Source organism: Aythya ferina (assembly GCF_964211825.1).
Source record: "Aythya ferina genome assembly, contig: HAP1_SCAFFOLD_482, whole genome shotgun sequence".
NCBI classification, from domain to species: Eukaryota; Metazoa; Chordata; class Aves; order Anseriformes; family Anatidae; genus Aythya; species Aythya ferina.
In genome coordinates, this window is record NW_028181105.1 from 1 (window position 1) to 19,632 (window position 19,632).

Below are 19,632 nucleotides of genomic sequence, written 5' to 3' on the forward strand. Positions count from 1 at the left end.
ACTCAGAGGACAGCTTTGCAAAATAACTATGTTGGATTCAAATAGTGTGAAGGTCTGCATTCATTGCTTAGTCTTTATGGCTGCACACTTATCCTTTTCCAAGACAAGGGATCAGAATTTTGCACACAACAAATCTCATTGGGCTGCCTATTTAGAAACTGGCACCACTTTTTCCTTTCACGAGCACAGCTTACCCTGGGAGGTTTAGGAGAAATGGCTCCTCCACTATAGTAGAATCCAGCTTTGCATAATCCATTTGGAGATAAAAGTCCAGTCCCATTGCAGAAATACCCTGAAAAAGGGACCCAAAAGCACCATAATGACATTGGCCAGGCAAGAGAGACAATAGCAAGTATGTAACTAGGAAACAATCACTCAGCCATCATGTTTGATGTCACCCACTTCTGTTCTCCTGAAGATGCTTTCACTGAGAACAGCTGCAGTTCAGAGTTTACATGCCTGAACAAACTGCTCTCTGCATCATCTCAGCATATGACAGCATGTAGAGAAAGAGTGGAAAATGAAGATCATAGCAGAAGTTTGCACCTCACTGTGAGTATCCACTTACATAGGAAAGTTGCAGATTTAGTCTTTCTATACTTTACTTAACATCTCTCACCAAGACCACTGTTGTTCACGATTACCTGCTCTACAGTCACAAAGCTTCTCAGGAGCCCTAGAAATGCTGGAACCTCATTAGTCCTTTCAGTATTGTACCTGCATCGCACAGGAGACAGTCCTCGATCCCAGTATTCCCAGTTGAGTTGCTGTAGTAACCAGGAGGACAAGGCTGTGCAAAGGCAGTGCCCGCAGGACAGTAAGCTCCCTTGGGGCATGTGTTCCCCAGGAGACCATCCGTAGGTGTTGGACTAGAAGCACGTCCACTGCAGTAGAACCCAGCCCAGCAGGCTCCTGTAACGTGTGACTGCCCTGGCAGTGCACAGTAGTGCCCTGAGAAAGCAACGCACTGGCATCAGTACGGGCAGAAAACATCAGAAAGCTGCTGCAGAGAACAAGCTACATGCCTACACAATCATGAAAACATGTACAGTGAAGTGCAAAAGGGTATTCATTTCCATGATTCAGGAAAACAAACCAACCAGCAGGTGATGTCCAGCGACAGCAGGCTTAATGAAAACTAGGGTATTTCTTCCTTTTTTTTGTACCTCTAAGTTTGGCATGCAGCCTAAATTAATCACCTCCTCATCAATCAGATGTCTATACTAGAAGAATAATCCCACCTCTCTCTCTTTTTGCCTGACCAGACGGCCTACCTGATGGGATTCACCTCGATTCCCAACTTAAAAGTGGCAAAAATCTCATGCTAAAATAGTATTTGCATTGAACAATACAGTGCTGCATACAAACACTGTCTCAAAGGCTGCAGATAGTATAATCAATTTATAAGATCTTTTGCCCAAGGTAATTTAAGCTAATTCTTAGCAGGGCATGACGTTGTGGTCATATTGCTTCTGGTTTTCATCTCACTTGAGTATATCTGCACAGTGTGAAATTTTGCCTTCTAAGTTTCTTTTCCACAGATCACCTTATTTAAGTTTATAAAGCATTACATAAGGTACCTGTGGAAACATGGAGATGACAGTCTCCTGGACAAGTACTTTTCTCCCACATTTTTCCATATAACATCTCTTTAAGGTACATTTTAGATTTAAGGAGTAACTCATTTTCTGCTTGTTCTCTGAAGTGCTTGACTCCAGTCATACCAAGGAAAAAAGCAAGACAATTGCCAAGTGTTTCCAACTCCAGTTCAGTGTATGCCTTTAGAACCCCTAAGGATCAACAGGCAGCTGAATATTTCCCTGTCTTCATTTCCACATAACACACTGGGTGTGAGACACTGTAGCCTGTCATTCATCCACTGAACCAGGAAAATGCTACCAGTGAAGCTCAAGAACATACAAAATAAATTTTTGTAAGTTGTCCTACCCTGAGATACGTTTACACGCCGTTTACCTGGGTCACAGGGGGTACAGTGAGACAGGAGGCTGCTTCCATTTTGTGGGTTGTAAGTTCCCTGGGGACATGGAAACTGAGTGGCAGCAGCAGTACCGGTAGGGCAGTAGTGGCCAGCTGAACGCTCATTTTCCAAAAATGAAGAGGAATTTTTGGGGCAGAAGAACCTAGTCCAAAGAGGCAAAAAAAAAAAAAAAAAAAAAAAGGAGGTCCGATTAAAAAAAGGAGGGAGGGGGAGGAATTTCTAGCACTATTCTATCCACAGACACCTGAATAACGAGTTAATGGTGGCAGAAGGTAGTCTAATATGGCTGCTGCACTGTGCTGTACTGACCGCAAAAGAATCCTACTTAGGTATATTGCCACATTCTTAGTTGTTTCCTTGTATGCCAAATTGATGGCATAATTGCAAAAGCCACAGAGACATAATTTTCTTAACTTGAGTCATAACACATCTAGGCTGCGAATCATCAACTTGTAAAAGTTAATCAAGGTCAAATCCAGTTAGTAATTGGAGATGAATCCCCTAAGGGAACGCCAGCCTCAGCATCAGGTGATACACAAGACCTTCTTCCCCTGTATCACAGCTATGCCAGCCTGTTGCCAAGGGAACCATTTATTACTTCAGACATGAAAGAGGTTTATGGTGCCAATAGTTCCCTTGCTTTAAATAGACTTCTGATCTAAATCCTCTTCCACAGTAGTTGTACCTGGGTTTAGGACTTTGCCTGGTGCCACAATCAATTTTCTAGTGTTGTTAACAGCATTCAATAGTTGTCCTGCTTCCTGTCAGATCTAAGTGCTTTCCAGTGGTAAGGTCAGTCATTTTTCCACTGCACAGTGCTCCAAGGTGGTGTGATAAACCATTATTTCCCATAGTCCTTTATTCATATATGCAACACTCAGGTCACGGACTCACTCTTACCCTTCAGGACAGGGGAGGCAGCTGGATTGCCTTTGTGAGGGGTTGTATGACCCTGCTGGACAAGCCACTGGAAGAGCTGTGCCCTTGGGACAGAAGTGCCCTGGAAAAGAAAGAACAGGTCAACATTAGCAGTCTTCAGAAAATCTACAGCAAACCAGGCGTGTAAGGGGAATCCTAACTCACCCTGGGGACATGGCTCTGGCTTCTCCCCAGGGGCACAGTATTCACCCTCTGGTGTAGGAGCCAGCAGGACATGGTGCTGGACTCCTGGATCCAAGAGGACAAAAGTGATTGACTGGACATGGAGCTCCCGAGAGGCCGTCTGTGGGTGCTGGGGTCTGGGCTCTGGTGACACAGTAATACCTGCAGCAGCGAGTATAGGAGCATACTGTCATTATATCAAGATGGTGAAGAAGACCACTTGGAGAACACCTTTCCTTATAAAGAGTACATAAATGTGTTCACTATTCTCTTACCCTGGGCTGCAGGGTCCTGTGGGAGCCCTCTGTCCAGAGCTATTGCAGTAGTATCCCCCAGGGCAAGGCAGGCATTGCTGCAAACTGCTGCTGCCTTCACTGCCAGACCAAGTGCCAGGAGGGCACTCTAGGGGAAGTGGTGCACCTGGGAAAACGAATGGCACCAGAGGGAGGAAATGCCACCTTGTGCTTTACATGAAATAAGAAAAAATGTGCTTTAGCAAAGCACCCTACCTTTTGGACAGTAACGACCAGGTGGACAAGGAAGTCCTGATTCTCCATCTTGAGGATTTCTTACTCGGGCACCACTTTTGCACCAGAATCCCTCAGCACAGTCTCCTATAAAACAGAACAACATACAAAAAGCACACAACTGTATTAAAAAAATAGGCATGAAGATAGAGGTTTCAGCATACATACTGAAATACAATCATTTGTTATAGCGTGGTGCAGAGCCACCGCTGGTCTAGAAATAAATGATGGCCATCAAGTGGAGAAGTTGCTTGTAACCGTGGGGAAGTGGCGAATTGGTAGCAGATGACAGCTTGCAGCTTGTCTGCAAAAAGCATGCAGCTTGTCTGGTGAGGTTGTTGTAAGTCCCTGCAAGGCACGCTAAGGGAAAGCTGGTTCCTTCGTGACAGAAGTGGCTCACAGGACAAGGGCCTCCTTTTTCCCACACACCTAGGACACAAAAAGCAGAAGACAAAGCCAAAAAAAGGCAGCTTATGAGGGAGGGTGAGTGCCCACAAAGGGAGTGAACTGACGAGGATCTCTTCTTAATTATGTTTACTGGGATCCCAGAAGACAGGTCATGAGGAGGCACAACACAGTATCTAAAACGACTGTCGTCTCAGCTTTGGAGTTATTCAACACCGTGTCACCGTGTCTTTTTCCTCCTAGCTTCACAGGCAAAGCCACACTGAACATGTTTTTCTCCTATCAGCTTTCTAAATACTCTGCTTCATATGTAACAAGAATTTTGGAGAATATTTAAATATCCACAGGAATTGACCTGGAATTCTCCCCTGGAAGTTATTCTTTCTGGTACACAGTAAAATGATAAGGGGGAATCAGGCTACTTCCATTACAGGCTGGTACTCACAACTTTCCAGTGTTCAGTGCAAGCGTCTCATTCAGTAACACAGATGGAGGACTGCCTGCTTTTTCATCCTTGCTATGTATGCAGACGTATGAATACCCCAAACAAAATTAATACAGGGTTTAATTATATTAAAATTTAAACGACTGAGAAGAGGCAGGGACAGGAGGACTGGGGGAAGAACTGCCATTTTTCAAAGCTCTCTGTTGTCAAGACCCTTAATTATCGGACACAACTAAGAGGAGACACTGACATTCACCCAGGGCAGCTCACCAGGTGGCGATGGCGAGGAAGCTCCAGAGAGGCAGTAATACCCAGCTGAGCAGGGTCCTGAGGGTGCCGTGAGGCCAGCAGAGCGGCAGTAATAGCCAGATGGGCACGCTGTGCAGCTGGACTCCTGCCCGATGTACAGCCTGTAGAGAGGCAGAAGCTTTCTGTTGGCAAGTGTGCAAGTTCAGCAGGAGGTCCCCGATGCCTACACCCCTGGCCAAGGGCAAACAACCATGAGGCTTTTATAATAAATCCAGAGATGTGTCTAATGAGCCATACTGGGCTGCAGCTTAAGGACGTTGTAGGGAAGCAAAGGAGGTAGTAGACAGCAGTAGAAGAGAAAGATAAAAAGGGAAGGAAAATACAGATTAGCACCATCAGAACCAAGAAGCTCACCTGTCTGAGTAAGTGCCCACAGGGCACTGCTGAGGGATAGCTGTGCCAGCTGGGCAGAAGTGGCCAGGTGGGCATGGGCAACCAGTGCTCATGTTTGTGGCTCCATTAGGGTTTGGGACACTTGCTCCTACACCGGGAAGAAAGACCAAAGGTTTCCTTAATGATATAGGACAGTCTGTCACCCTCCCATGCCTAAAGAGTAATTTCTATAGCAGGAAGCTTTTTTATGTGAGAATATGCAGAGCAAGCATGAAGTTATTTCAAAGAGCTGTTGTCCACACTGCCAAGCATGGGTCTCAGTGCAGATCACAGCACACTTGATAGGTCTGTTTCAGAGCAGTCTCCAGGCTTATGTGTTAGTTGGCAAACAGAAAGTTAGAAACAAAAAGGCCTCTTTTTAATGCAAGTTCTGCCTGCACAGGTGTGGCAAACAACAAAAAGTTGCCTGGAAGCATTTCCTTTAAATTGGACTGCATCCAATGGTATCTTAAATTTGGACTTGTTCTCATTACAGCATTCAGGACATCTGCCATGCAGAGAGCACAGAAACTGGTAAGGACCTGAAAGAAAACTCAACTATTATACACGGTGGTCCTAGATCCAAACTCTAGCTCAAAATGTTCTTGAATTGCTGATAGCTGATATTGGAAGAACACAGCAGGACTCCTTGAGTCCACTTTTTGTGTATTTTCTTAAGTCCTTCTACTGGCCTCAGAAAGCATGTTTTGACTAGAAAAAAATCTATTGTGACCAAGTATAACCTTATTACAGAGCTTCATTCCTCGGGGCTATCCTGGCACACCCTCCAGTAAAATCCAGGGAGAGACTGCACAGAGAATGTATAAGAAAATCCTCGAGACCACAGCTTTCTACTTTTCCACTTCTCTTCTGTCCTTGTGAATGCTCCATTCAATACCTGCTGTGCAGAAGAATCCTGGCCAGCAGGGACCACTTGGAGAGGAAATAAAGTTATTCTGCAAGCCCTCCTGGAATGACTGGTCTTCAAATATGTACATTCTCCCAAGAGCATCTGATTCAGTAAGCTTCACAAACCCACTCCAAACTCAGAGTCACAGTAACCTCCACATCTCACCGGTAGGTGGCAGGAAGAACTGTAAGGAAATGAGGTTAACTGCTTACTAGCTTTCTGTGCACTGTCACTGCTGCAATCCTACTATTTGACCTGCTGCAGGGGTGAAAGAATCCCTTTTCCCCCCACCATGTGACATCAGGAAAAACAAAACAAAACAAAACAAAAACACAAAAAAAAAGTATGAAAACAAAACCAACCAACCAAAAAAAAAATCAAAAGAAAACAAAAAAAAGAAAACCCCTTCTCTGTCCCAAGCAAAATACTGAACAACTCTTAGCAGTCAGCAGCTATTGAGACATTATTGGACATAGACAGGAGATACAATCCACATCTAGCTTTCCCAAGTCACACTGAAGCTGCAGAGATCCAGTTCCTGACCTGTTGCATTACTGTATTCTCCACTGGGGCAGGGAGAAGGTGCTGCTGAGCCTGCAGGGCAGAAATATCCTTGAGGACAGATATTTCCAGTGACACCATCCTCTGGCTTTGCAGTCTTTGTCCTTCCCATGCAGTAATAGCCTTAAAGCAGAAAGCATTTGAGTTCTCTGTGTCATGCAAAAAAAACCATTTCTGAGCAGCTAAAGAACTTCTGGTTTTGTCTTACCTTGTGCACAAGATCCTCCAGGAGCATCTTGGCCAGACATACTGCAGAAAAATCCAGGGGCACAAGGAAGACACCAAGTGGCATCCTGGGCTCCCCTCTGTCCATTCCAGGTGCCAGCAGGGCACAGCATCTCTTTTGGGTGCGTCGTGCCAGCAGGGCAATAATGTCCTGGTGGGCAAAGATCTCCAAAGGAAAGCCCCACCTGAAGCAAAGGAAATAAGATGAGTATGGTTTTTGAAAGTTTTTATAGTGCTGAAGGGGCTGCAGCAATGCACGATGCTCAGTACTCACAGGTGAGGAGCTGTTGGACCCCTGAGTGCAGAAATGTCCTGGCTGGCAACGTCCTTCTGGCTCGGTCAGCCCAGCCATGCTGCAGTATGTGCCTGCTGGGCAGGGCTTGCATGAACCGGCCCGGGGTACATCCGTGTATATTCCCTGCACAAAGACAGAGAAGTAGTGAATGCCCTTCACCAAGGGACTGGAAACTACTGAAAAGTGCTACTTGAAAAACAGAGCCGTAAAGGATTCTTACCACTGGACATGGGAGAGGCAGGGAACTTCCAGCCAAGCAGAAATGCCCTTTGGGACAAGGCTGGGCTTCAGCCAGGCTGGTCTCATTGCAGAATGTACCGGCTGGACAGTCCCTGCAAACAGACTGCCCACGGCCCTAAAAAAGGGACATAACAAAGAACTTGGCAGATGTGCAGTGTTGCTGCACGATTAATTCACCTGTGCTAGGCTAAAGCCTCCTCAGGCCACTAATAAATGTGCACTATGCAAAATTTAGGGAAAACTGCCAGATTAGCAACGGAGGAGTGCCAGACTGATAGATCTGGTATCCTGTCCCAAACCTTTCTGGTTGTGCCAAGAGTTCTTCCACTGCAGGGTGGAAGCAAAGACAGTGGCGGTGATTACTCTGCTTACTAGAAAACCCAAGTCCCTCTTTTTTTAAGCTGTCTGCTTACAGACGCTCCACAAATGACTATTTACACACTCGTACAGTTGCCAATGGCTGTGATGACCCCACAAGCATCTTACAGTGAATTCTAATGTACTTACAGGCTGGAAGCTGCCAAGGGGACATGGCTCTGGCCTGAAAGCTCCTGTTAAGGAATAACGCCCCTCCATGACCATCTGCTGAAGAGCACTTTTGGCACCTCCTGTACAGAAGTAGCCAGGTTCACATGGTCCTGAGGGAGCTTGGCTGTTTGTCCCATCACAATAAAGGCTATGTGTAGGGGAGAAAAAGATAAAAATCTTGGGTAGTTTGTTTTGTCACTGGATAGTGTGGTTGCAATACAAAAAATTCCCTGCAGTCTACCTGGGATCTCACTGAGACCTAGTTCCTGTTTGCTTACAGGCCTTGAAAGGAGGTTAAAAAGTACACATATCATGTCACACATGCTTTTTAAAGACCATAACCCCTCAGATTCAGTAGTTTTGTCCTGGAAAGAATACCCTCCTCTATAAAAAGAGAGTAGCATCTGCATATAGATCACACAAACACCCAAATGGTGTTTTTCTTTAAGCCTTTTCTGCTTCTTTGGACTAGAAATATAAAGGAATAAAAAGGAGCTTTTGAGGGCATTCCCTTCATCTTCTGGACAGAACATGAATTCCAGTGCTGTCTCTTGCTCTGTTTTTCTGCCTACCTCTCCAGGGAAATCAGGGAGTGAAAAAAAAAAATCAGGTTCTTTCCCACAGAGACATACAACTCTATCCTAAATAGCATCCTCTTTCACAGTGAACCACAGAAATCAAAGACTTTGTGCCACCAATCCTGAGATGATCTTTCATGCTCCATTTGTCACTGCAGCATGAAGACATAACCACCTGAAAGGCAGCCTGTCCATCACTAGCCTTAACAACCTGCACTTATTCAGTGCACACTCATGGAGAGGTGAAAGCCTACGCTAGATCCCTACCTTTTTCTTCAGACTCAGATGTGTAACTCTGGCATCATTAAAAGGGATGCAACACAATCTGGTAATATAAAAAGGACTACCCAATTAGTATTAACGAGAATGTTTAAGCAAGAGCTGCTAGGTCAAGCCATCCAGCACTACAGACATAATGAGTCTTGACAGATGCTAGGGAACAGTAAAAGCTGAGATACAACTCACACAGTTCAAGTTCCCTGTTTCAAATCGACTGATACAGGCATATAGCAATGGAGAATGCAAGAACATTTGTACTGGAGCCCTGGGACCAGAGGGGACTCCTCTTCAAAAGGGCTGAAGGTAAGGATGGGCTGCTGTGGAAGGAAATTTGAGGGTTAAATAATCCCTTTGCAATGGGGCAGAACTGAGCCGTGTTCAGCAAATATCACACTCACCCGGGTGGGCAGTCCAAGCACTGACGGAGGCTTCTCAATCCACTCCTGTTGCTGTAGGTTCCTGGAGGACAGGGGACAGGTAAGGGGGACCCAGGTGGGCAGTATGCACCAGGGGGACACACGTTTCCCGTCACACCATCTGTGGGCACCTGAAATTGGAAAAGGCAGCATGTAAAAAAGGAGCAAACTTGGTTAAAATGTTAAAGGCATCATACTGGTTTGGGCTCAAGATGACCAAGAAGAAAAATAGAGACATACTCTGCTGTACAGAGGACAGATAACGCCTCTTTAAGGCAAATATAGCAAACTCAGAAAGAAGAAATACGGACGGCCTTTTCAAACTAGCAATCCTATTGTGATTCACACCCACTGAATGTTGCATCTGGATATAAACCTAGCTACAGTTTTAGTTAAGGGGATGTTCGTGTAGAGAGGGAAAACTATGAAATGGTCGCACAGCCTTTGAGGATTCTCACACCAAAACCCTGAATGTGTGCAGTGCAAAATTGTGGCTCTTGAAAGTCACTGGGTTAATAAAAAACACCACAGTGGAAGACAATTAGAAAATGAGAAAAGCTTGTCGTGAGACTTACTGGAGTCAGAGCCCTGCCCTGGCAGTAGAAACCAGCCTGGCAGGGACCGCTTGGCTCAGTCTGTCCTGGAGCAGCACAGTAGAAACCACGGCCACACGGGCTGCACTCTGATGGCCCAGACAGCCCCTTTGTGTTACTGTAGGTGCCCTCTGGGCAGGGCTCAGGTTTAGAGCTGCCTTCGCCACAGTGAAAGCCCTGCAGAACAAAGCCAGCTGAATATAGCATTTAAGAATCTTCTGATAAATAAACCTCCACATTCAGCTTCTTGCATTAGAGGACTGCAGGAGAAAAACTCACTGCTGGGCAAGCTTTGGGCTCTGACATGGCAGGAGAGTCACAGTAGGAGCCAGCTGGACATGGTGTGCATCTGTCTTCACCCTCTGCACTGGAATTATCCCAGAAGAAGCCTGGTGCACAGGGGAAGGAGAAAGGGAATCCAGTCCCTGGAGGGCAGTTATAGCCAGGTGGGCAATCCCCAGTCTAGAAAGCAAAAAAGGCAGTCAGGGTGGCTTTGGGTAGGGAAGAACAATCTGTTAAGATTCAACACAGAACGAGCAAAGCTTCATCTGCAATTTGTATAACCTAGAATTTTTGCTGCAAGAAAATGGGGGAGAAAAGCAGGGGGAGGAAGGGAATTCATAATCCCTTTACAATTACAGACCTGTAAAATTCTGACCGTGTAGGATAATCACTTTAGGTGAGAATTTCTTAAGAGAAAATCTTGTCATTAAGACAGCCCCTATCCTTCGCCTGTGCAGTCATGGCAAAGATGCTCTTCTTATGTACCTGGAAAGTAGCTGTAATTGGTAAGAGTTGTCACCTCACTCTTACATAAGACCATGGATTCATCCACATTGAAGAAACTTGACTGCTCTTTTTCCTCTTAATAGCTTTTTTTTTTTTTTTTAAACTGCTATTAATGCTTGAAGAATTCACTCTTTCAAGGGACAAGACAATGACAAGGAAAGATCCCCAAATTCATTAGAGACAAAGCAACACCAACTCCTGACATTTGAACTCTCTTTCATAACCTGCATTGGCAGGCAGAAGGCAAAGGAAAGACAGGTTTTAATTAGGCTCCATTTAGAGCTGCAGCCTCTAGAAAAGAAAGGTTGGGAGAAGCTGGGCTGTGCTTACAGGGTGGGGAATTCCCGGAGGCTCCATCCCAGCTCTGTAGCAGTACTTCCCTGCAGGGCACAGCAAGCATTCCTCAGCACTGCTTAGTCCCTTCTGCTCACCGTAGGTCCCATTGGGGCAAGGTTTAGCAGGCAAGTCCTTGAAATAAAACAGAAAAATGGGTCTTTAAGATGCTAACATGACTGCTGCATACCATAATGCAAACACACAGCAGCTGAAACTGAAAAATATTTCTTTCCAGTTACTGGGAACAAACACTGAAAAGCAACACAAGGCAGCAGGTATGAATGCTGGAGAGAGGCTGTAACAAAATGGGGATCCAAACAGCAGTGTTGTTTTTATACAGCAGCTCAGAAAATGTTACCCTGGTATTATTAAGTTTTACGTTGGGCAAATACCAGCACCAAAAGAGAACAGAAATCAGTAAAATAAAAAATTAGGAAAGGTTCCCACAGCAAGATTCCAGTGCAGCCTGTAACTGTACAACCAACACAATGAGAGAAGAGAAAATCCAAAGGACTACAGCAGAAGCACTTACAGCACCTCCCTGGGGACAGTAGTATCCTCTTGGGCGGGCATTTTTACTGGTATCTGGAGCGACTGCCTGTCCTTCTGGACACAGGAGAGCTGCCGGGCAAATCATGGCACGCAGCATCACCTCCCGGCTGGTGTGCTCACTAGCACAGTAATGTCCAACAACACACGGCAAGCAGGAGGCTCAACCTTGGTCCTACAACAGGAAAGGCACATGGTTCCCATTTGTAGAGGGGAAAAGAATCCCTGCACGTTTGACATGTTGAGGCACATACAAAGGAAATAAATGCAACCAACACTGCAGTGGAGCCCACCAGTAAATAAAACAGTCTACAAAAATAAAGCCACTGAGCAAAGACATCGCCCTTGGGAACTGATGACAGGACCCTGTTCATACAAACCATTCCCTGTTATGCTCAGCAACATTACTGGAAACAGAAAGGTTTCCCCTTAAAAATTCCACCTAACCTAACAACAAACAGTATGTAATTCAGTGTATTCACCCTGCAGGCAAGAGAGCCTGTGCTTCACAGACAAGAAGCAGGTCCTGTTGCTTCCCGTGGATTATCCATGCAGAAGGACCCCCACAACAGTCAATCCAACATCTTTTGCCAGCAGGAGTAGAAAAAAACAAACACATTCCCTCATCTTTCTTTGTCACGCTGAACTACGAAGTGCAAAAGAGAGATAATCAAGATAATCAAGGTCCATTTGTCACACATACATCCCCATTCATCATTTATCTCCCCTCTTATCTTAATGAATCATCCAGTGATAACTACAAAAATTGTGCACAGTGATAGAAAACCAGCTTGAATAGAACTACTGGGCTCATTTGACAGCAGTGACATGCCATTTTCCCCTCAATAGTGAAATCTGGCACATATTGCTAGAATTATTCACTACAGTTTTGGGGCAGATAAATACAAAATAAGTCTCAGAACCCTGTTGTGAGAGTCGATGTGCCATCCACTGCTCCTTTCTATGCCTCTCTCTCATTGTTTGACTTTCCACAGCCAAACAATTATTTAACTGCATTGCAATCCAATACATCCTTTGAGGCAGGAACTAAATACAGGTGCCTGCTCTGCTCTTCCCCTGCAGTACTTACACTAACAATGCAAGACCAAATATTGAATTTTGAATAACCAAAATTCAAAGCAAGCATCTACCCAACTACCCACTGCTGGGTGCACGACATGAACTTACTGCTACTGCAAACCTCAGGCACGTGATGCACTTTTGGCATCATGTCTGGAGCAGCTCCAAGCCTGACCATGCAGGAACATTCCCAGTGCTTTCTCTAGGCTAGCACTTTCTCTCATTACTTACAGGCTCAGCACAGGTGGGCACTACTGTTTAAAACACCACACACAATCATCCCAAATAAGCAGACTCATAATGCAAGGAGATGGGCTCATTCCAGTGCCTCCCTTGAGGAGTATATCTTGCAGCTCCTCTTTCTGCCAAAATTGAGTCCTTACGCTGAACAGATGCCAAGATAAAACTACTGCTACTTACTGAAAAGTTGCCAGCACCACATGTTCGGGGAGTAACAGTGCCAAGCTCAGGGCAGTAGTACCCTCCAGGACAAGGGACACAATCTGCAGCCACTTTTGCACCGTATTCCATGCAATAGGTTCCTCTGCAGGAGAAAACAGAACAGAGGGAGTCATCAACTGCAGCAAAGTAACCAAGAAAAGGACAGAGCATCTCTGCTCTGCATTTCTTAGCCTCTTGTACAGAGGATATCTGCCACTTCTGAAAGCAAGAAACAGGCCAGTTCAGAAAAAACCTGCCCAGACTGCCCAGGAACATACAAGGTGAAATGACTTTGCAAACATTTTTGGAGCAGAATGTGATCTCTTTTTATAAGAAGTGTTCTGAAATGTTACATACAAGTCCTTTTGTGTGCACAGAGACCCACATGCTATGACAGCATGTGTAGTGTACTTACACTGGGCAAGGAACTGGCTTGGAGGTTCCCCTGGTGCAGAAAGCCCCTGCAGGGCAGGCTGCACAGTCTTCCACTCTGCCATTTCCCAGCCTGGTACTGTAAGTTCCAGCAGGGCAGGGGTACTGTGTGCTTCTCCTTGTACCTTTCCAAAGAGAACCATCCCAATTCTAATTAAAGCCTTGAAGAGAGAAGGCAGTAATGCCCTTTGTTCTTCATTGCTATTAAGTATTTACACGAGCTACATGTTAAGTATGTATTTATATATGTTTAAATCACTGCCCCCAACTCTGAACACAAACCAACCAACCAAAAAAAGTCACCACTTAGTAAATACTGCCGTAACTTGGCAGGAAGTTTCAAATTATAATTGTGTTTGTACTGGACACTTGACTGTGCATTTTAATTCTTTGCAAATTAAAGGAAAGAAAATAATGCTATCAACATGCTCATTTCAAGCAGTGAAGGTTAAAAGTATTCATCATTTGGAATAGACAGTTTGCTATCCAACTCCACACTGAAATGCTCTGGTGCAAAAAAATATGCTGATAAACTCAGCACATGACTCAGAGCCCACAGAATTCCTAAAGACAGAAATAAACTAAATTTCTTTCATTTCTGGATAAAACTGCCTACCTTGAGGGCAGTAATGCCCTGAGCTGCACATGCCAGAAGGGACATGAACTCCTCCTACACAAAACCAGCCTGCAGGGCACAGCAAGCACTCATCTTCTGATGTCAGCCTTGTCCTATTGCTCCCGGTGCCTGGGGCACACTTGTGCTGCGTTGAGTGCTTTGTGCCTGGTGGGCAGTAGTGACCAGCTGGGCATGGAGCAGGAGGCTTCTGTCTTCCCCCTGTTCCTGTAAAAACAAACCCAAATTTTTAACAGAAGCAATGAAGTTCTTGCACCTTTCATCCATTTAAAATGAGACAATAATTATCTCATCTGTTGATGACAGGTTCTGTCACATAACTGGTTACTAAAGTAATTATTTCTGAACTTGAGAATCCTGCGAAGTGCCTGTGTCCAAGAATGGCCACCAACTTTGTGTCCAAGTTTAAGAAGCCACCAACAGGCAAAAAAATGTGGAGACTGTAAAAACTGGCTGCTTCCAGATCATGAAGTTAAACAGTCACTATGGATAGCATAAGGGAAAAACCTCACAGTAAAATTAAAATCAACCCTTCCAGTGAGCAGAACAGTCTCTGCAGTAACACTAAACCCTACACAGACACCATTTTCCCCATTTACCAGCACTGTGATACCTCAGCGATCTGCTCTGGTACTTACTGGGGAGCTTCACGGTACGAGGTACAGAGTAGAGTTCACTTTGTCATAAAGCCACCTACCTCTAACACAGAAAAATCCAGCAGGGCATGTTTCACACTGGGACTTATCAAAGATGTTGAAGTCATTGCCAACTGTTCCTGGAGGACAGGCGTTGCTGGGAAAATGAGGGCTGGATGACCCCTCTGGGCACACGAACCTAATAAAACACAGCAGGCTACTTGGGGCAAACGCTTTGATGCAACAGGGACACAAATTCTGTGCCCTCCCAACGTATCAGGAAGAAAGCTGCAACTGGAAAAAAAAGCTGAAGCACTTGGTACTGCAGCTGTCAGAAATGTTACTGACAACTGATAACACAGACTGAGAAGAAAACACTATGAATGGATTGGTTTTGCTAAACATTTTGCACCAACAGAACAGGGGTTATTCAGCCAGGTTGTGTTGTTCATAACCATGGATCTGTGGCTGGGCTTCACTCGTGCCTGTTTCACTATTTCTCACCACTTTTTCTGTGGCAATAGAAGGCAGCAAAATCCGTTGTGTTTAAGACAATTCCTCTACCCATACAGCCTACATCACGCTGAGTTGCCAGAAAATGTCATCAACTCTCAACACTGCAGGAAATGCCACTGCGTGTCCCTGTGCACAACACCCCAACAGTGGAGGCAAACTGTATGTGTAGACTTAAAGAGAAGCACAGAAAACAAGCAAAGCTCACCCCAGTAGGCACTCCGAGTCAGGCTGCACTAATCCAGCCTGAGTGCAAGCTCTCCCTCCCGGGCAGGCTCTGCAGTCAGTGGCTTCGTCCTGTCCTTGGAGAGGATTGTATGTGCCTGGCTGGCATGGCATTGGGTCATTCGCTCCAGCAGGACAGAAATAGCCAGCAGGGCACTTCAAACACAACCCAGTTCCTAAAGAGAAAGAAGACATTTAGGGTCCCAAAGGGAGCATGACCTGCTGATAAAACAGAGGGTCCTCCAAACTTGATCCCGTTGCTTTCACCTACAGTAAGAAAGTATGATGGAGGTTCAGTCATAATAGCAAGGAAGTTACTGCAAAGCCAGAAGGTGGTGGTGTTGGATTAGCTGATTATTACTGCAATTGAGTGGCTCCTGGAAGCAGCAGAACCACATGGACTGCGTTCTGAGCTGATAATGTGAGAAGATGCATTAAAAAATAAACACATCAGCCTGAAAACACACTGACGCAGGTAGATTTAACAACCAGAATGCCTGGACCTCAGTTGTAGAAGAGCCTGGTGTTCCCACGGAAGCTGGGCCATTTCCATATTTGCATTCTGAATACCAAGAGCTGAACAGGTTTTGCAGACTGGAGATGTACTGAACACAAACACAGAGATACCTGCTGGAATGACAACCATTTGAGCTGTGATCACCTCGAAAATCTCATGTGTTAACAGGTGCTCTAACTGTACATTAAAGGAAACACTGGCAAGATCAATAGGTAATAAAACAATTATTTGTGTTGTCACATTCAGAAAGTGCATTTATTTATAAGATGTCCCCAAATGCTTAACTGTCCTGGTTTCAGTTAGCACAGAATTAATTTTCTTCCTAGTAGCTGGTGGAATGCTGTGTTTTGGCTTAGAATGAGAAGAGTGCTGATAACACCCCGATGCTTTAATTGTTGCAGAGCAGTGCTTATACTAAGCCAAGGACATCTCAGCCTTTGCTCTGTCCTGCCAACGGGCAGGCTGGGGGGGTGCAGTAAGAGCTGGGAGGGGACAGACCCAGGACAGGTGACCCAAACTAGCCAAAGGGATATTCCATACCATCTGACGTCATGCTAAACAATATATAGGGGTGGCTAGCCGGGGGGAGGGGGCCGGACTGCTCGGGGTTAGGCTGGGCATCGGTCAGCGGGTGGTGAGCAATTGCATTGTGCATCACTTGTTTGTACATATTATTAATAGTAGTACTATTATCATCATTGTATTATTATTATTATTATTATTATTATTATTATTTTCCTGTCTTATTAAACTGTCTTCATCTCAACTCACGAGCTTCACTTTCCATTTCTCTCCCCCGTCCCAGAGAGGGAGGGGGGAGGGTGAGCGAACGGCTGCGTGGTGTTTAGCTGCCAGCCGGGTTAAACCACGACAGTCTTTTTGGCGCCCAACGTGGGGCTCGAAAGGTTGAGATAACGGCAGATCTGACCAGAGTGTGTTAAACTAAAATTGGTATAAGTATTAGACCTGCTTAATAGTCACTTGTCATAATGCTGATTGCTTTAATCTCAACTGTGCTGCGCCTGTTTTCCAAATTGAGTATTATAGCACGTTATTTTCCGTATGTGCTCTCTGTCATGTTGTTTATCCTCTCCGGGCCCTGGTTTCAGACCGTTATGGTACTGTGTGTTGTATCAGTGGCTTATGAGATGATGAAATATCTGGCCATGACTCTAACCTGGTATTTGTACTCAGTAACATCTTCGATTCTATACTTTGGAAACTGTATTTTGGAAACTATTAGCAATTGTATCTGTTGCCTTTTTTCATTAGGGAGTCAATCTGTGGAGGGGAAAGGGGAAGATAATTTTTCTTACTTAATCACTCTCCCTTTCTCCTTCACCACCCCTGTACCCTCCTTGATCACTCTCCCTTCCTCCTTCACCACCCTCTTATCCTCCGAGTTTATTACAATAGCTCTCCAAGATATTGAATATCCTTGGGATACTCAGACCAGCATAGTCCTGTTGTTCTGCCTCCTGAATGCACTTCAAGTTCTGCTTAAAGTTAAACAACTACTTAGGAAGCTCATCCGGAGATCTGCCCGGAGGCAGTATAGTTGTGGGTGGCAGGGAGTATGGGTAGATATGGGCAGGCATCTAGAGCAGTTGGCACCCCCAGTGTGTTGGAAATTCACCCCTGAACAATGGCAAAATCCTCAAAAACTGGCAGAATGCTTGAAAAAAAGGTGTAATGATTCTGGCAGTTCCAAAGTAACACAAATCATTGTAACGTGCTGGGGCCTGGCTCATGCCTATCGAGCTGCCATTGATACTGCTGTCAACTTAGTGACAGACCCTGCGGCCACTCCAAACCCTGTGACAGATCCAACGGCCACTGTGACCCCTACGGTGGATTCTGCAGCCGCTCCAGTCCCAGCTCCTGCAGCCGCTCCAGTCCCAGCTCCTGCAGCCGCTCCAGTCCCAGCTCCTGCAGCCGCTCCAGTCCCAGCTCCTGCAGCCGCTCCAGTCCCAGCTCCTGAAGCTGCTCCAGCTCCAGCTCCTGCAGCTGCTCCAGTCCCAGTTCCTGCAGCCGCTCCAGTCCCAGTTCCTGCAGCCGCTCCAGTCCCAGCTCCTGCAGCCGCTCCAGTCCCAGCTCCTGCAGCCGCTCCAGTCCCAGCTCCTGCAGCCGCTCCAGTCCCAGCTCCTGCAGCCGCTCCAGCTCCAGCTCCTGCAACTGCTCCAGTCCCAGCTCCTGAAGCTGCTCCAGCTCCAGCTCCTGCAGCTGCTCCAGTCCCAGTTCCTGCAGTCGCTCCAGTTCCAGCTCCGGCCGCTACTCCAGTCCCAGTTCCTGCAACTGCTCCAGTCCCAGCTCCTGAAGCCGCTCCAGCTCCAGCTCCTGAAGCCGCTCCAGCTCCAGCTCCTACTGCTGCTCCAGTCCCAGCTCCTGCAACTGCTCCAGCTCCAACTCCAGCTCCTGTAGCCGCTCCAGCTCCTGTGGCCGTGTCAGAGAAACGAGCTGTAGCAGTGCAAGTTGACCCTGCAGAGGGCATTCCAACCCCTGTGGCAGACCCTGTAACAAAGTCAGAGAAACGAGCAGTAGCAGTGCAAGCTGCCCCTGTAGAGAAGGTGAAAATATGGTATAGAAATTCAAGTCGTTTAGAACGCAGAGAGTCTTCTGCCAATCCAGGTAAGGCTTCTGCCAAAACTAAGTATAGAGATGACGAAGATGATGACGACGCTGGGCCGTCAAGGATTCAGGAGGAGGAAGATGAGGATGCCGAAAGAGCAACAGTAACTACCCGAAGCCTAAACGAGCGCGAGCTACGAGATGTGCGAAAAGATTTTGGTCGCTGTATAGGTGAGCAGCTTGTCACCTGGCTGCTCCGGTGCTGGGACTCTGGAGCCAATTGTGTGGAATTAGACGGCAGGGAAGCCAAGCGGCTGGGATCCCTTGCTCGAGACGCCGGCATTGACAAAGCAATTGCAGATGGAGCACGACCCACCAGCCTCTGGAGGCGTCTCCTCTCAGCTGTGAGGGAAAGGTATCCCTTCAAGGAAGATATTTTATGTCTACCAGGCAAGTGGACCACTATGGAGAAGGGAATCCAGTACCTGAGGGAATTAGCCGTACGGGAAGTGATTTATGAGGATCCAGACCTCAAACAAACATCCACAGATCCAGATGAAGTCAAGTGTACACGACCCATGTGGCGGAAGTTTGTACGGAGTGCACCATCATCATATGCCAGCTCATTGGCAATAATGGCCTGGAAAGAGGATGAGGAACCCACAGTGGGTGAAGCGGCTAAACAACTCCGGCAGTACGAAGAAAGTCTCTCCTCTTCCTTACAGGCCTGCGTCTCAGCTGTGGAGAAACTTTCTGAAAAGGTTCACCAACTTGAAGAGAATCTATTGTCCTCCCCACCTGAACCAACCAGTGCCCACCGACCAAAGGAGAACACTTGGGAGAAACTTTCTGAAAAGGTTCACCAACTTGAAGAGAGATTATTCTCCTTCGCACCTGTACAAAGCAGTGTCTCAGCTGTCAGGGGTAGGCGTTCACCCACACAAGGAAGACGATATGGTGGGTACTCACCCCGTGCCACCCTGTGGTTTTACTTACGAGACCATGGAGAGGACATGAGAAAGTGGGATGGAAAATCTACCGCAACCCTAGAGGCACGGGTACGTGAGTTGCAAAAGAAAACAATCAGGAAAAAGGGATTCTCCGAAAAGTTTGCTGCTCCAACTTCCAGC

At 46.2% G+C, this 19,632-nt stretch overlaps 2 protein-coding genes and 2 long non-coding RNA genes across 5 annotated transcripts; all 4 read right to left on the minus strand.

Annotated features, from left to right (window-relative positions):
• Positions 1-192: 192 nt before the first annotated feature.
• LOC311429271 lies at positions 193-2,100 on the minus strand. Its single transcript, XR_014688212.1, has 3 exons — positions 1,975-2,100; positions 718-951; positions 193-292 (listed from the first exon to the last, which is right to left on the minus strand). It is a non-coding gene; the product is annotated as an uncharacterized lncRNA (long non-coding RNA).
• A 1,313-nt stretch (positions 2,101-3,413) lies between these two features.
• On the minus strand, positions 3,414-8,060 carry LOC311429268 (uncharacterized protein). 2 transcript variants are annotated; one of them, XM_084540365.1, is made up of 9 exons: positions 7,893-8,060; positions 7,370-7,504; positions 7,129-7,272; positions 6,838-7,039; positions 6,612-6,752; positions 5,141-5,267; positions 4,748-4,887; positions 3,610-4,056; positions 3,414-3,520 (listed from the first exon to the last, which is right to left on the minus strand). In XM_084540365.1, exons 3-8 carry the CDS (start codon positions 7,204-7,206, stop codon positions 3,842-3,844), a joined length of 903 nt encoding a protein of 300 aa, XP_084396491.1. In that variant the 5' UTR covers positions 7,207-7,272; positions 7,370-7,504; positions 7,893-8,060; the 3' UTR covers positions 3,414-3,520; positions 3,610-3,841. The 2 variants fall into 2 exon arrangements, 1 of the variants encoding a protein (XP_084396491.1); XR_014688210.1 differs by lacking the exons at positions 3,414-3,520; positions 3,610-4,056; positions 7,893-8,060 and adding an exon at positions 6,057-6,252 and having other exon boundaries at positions 4,798-4,887; positions 6,612-7,039; positions 7,370-7,503.
• On the minus strand, positions 7,944-11,552 carry LOC311429267 (uncharacterized protein; the record flags this gene model as incomplete). The annotated part of the gene is made up of 7 exons (XM_084540364.1): positions 11,441-11,552; positions 10,903-11,040; positions 10,063-10,245; positions 9,766-9,960; positions 9,173-9,321; positions 8,159-8,199; positions 7,944-8,065 (listed from the first exon to the last, which is right to left on the minus strand). The coding sequence occupies exons 1-7, from the start codon at positions 11,543-11,545 to the stop codon at positions 7,944-7,946; spliced, it is 933 nt and encodes a 310-aa protein (XP_084396490.1). The 5' UTR covers positions 11,546-11,552.
• A 1,404-nt stretch (positions 11,553-12,956) lies between these two features.
• Positions 12,957-14,855, minus strand: LOC311429269. The gene is made up of 4 exons (XR_014688211.1): positions 14,742-14,855; positions 14,027-14,251; positions 13,394-13,535; positions 12,957-13,081 (listed from the first exon to the last, which is right to left on the minus strand). It is a non-coding gene; the product is annotated as an uncharacterized lncRNA (long non-coding RNA).
• Between the last annotated feature and the right edge of the window lie 4,777 nt (positions 14,856-19,632).

Excerpts from the sequence above, each read along its gene's own strand:
- LOC311429268 (XM_084540365.1), bottom strand. The coding sequence starts at position 7,206 with ATGGCTGGGCTGACCGAGCCAGAAGGACGTTGCCAGCCAGGACATTTC. Across the intron at positions 7,040-7,128 it reads GGTCCAACAGCTCCTCACCT|GTGGGGCTTTCCTTTGGAGA; the intron begins GTGAGTACTGAG and ends CCTTTGCTTCAG. Across the intron at positions 4,888-5,140 it reads GTGGGCACTTACTCAGACAG|GCTGTACATCGGGCAGGAGT; the intron begins GTGAGCTTCTTG and ends GCCTCTCTACAG.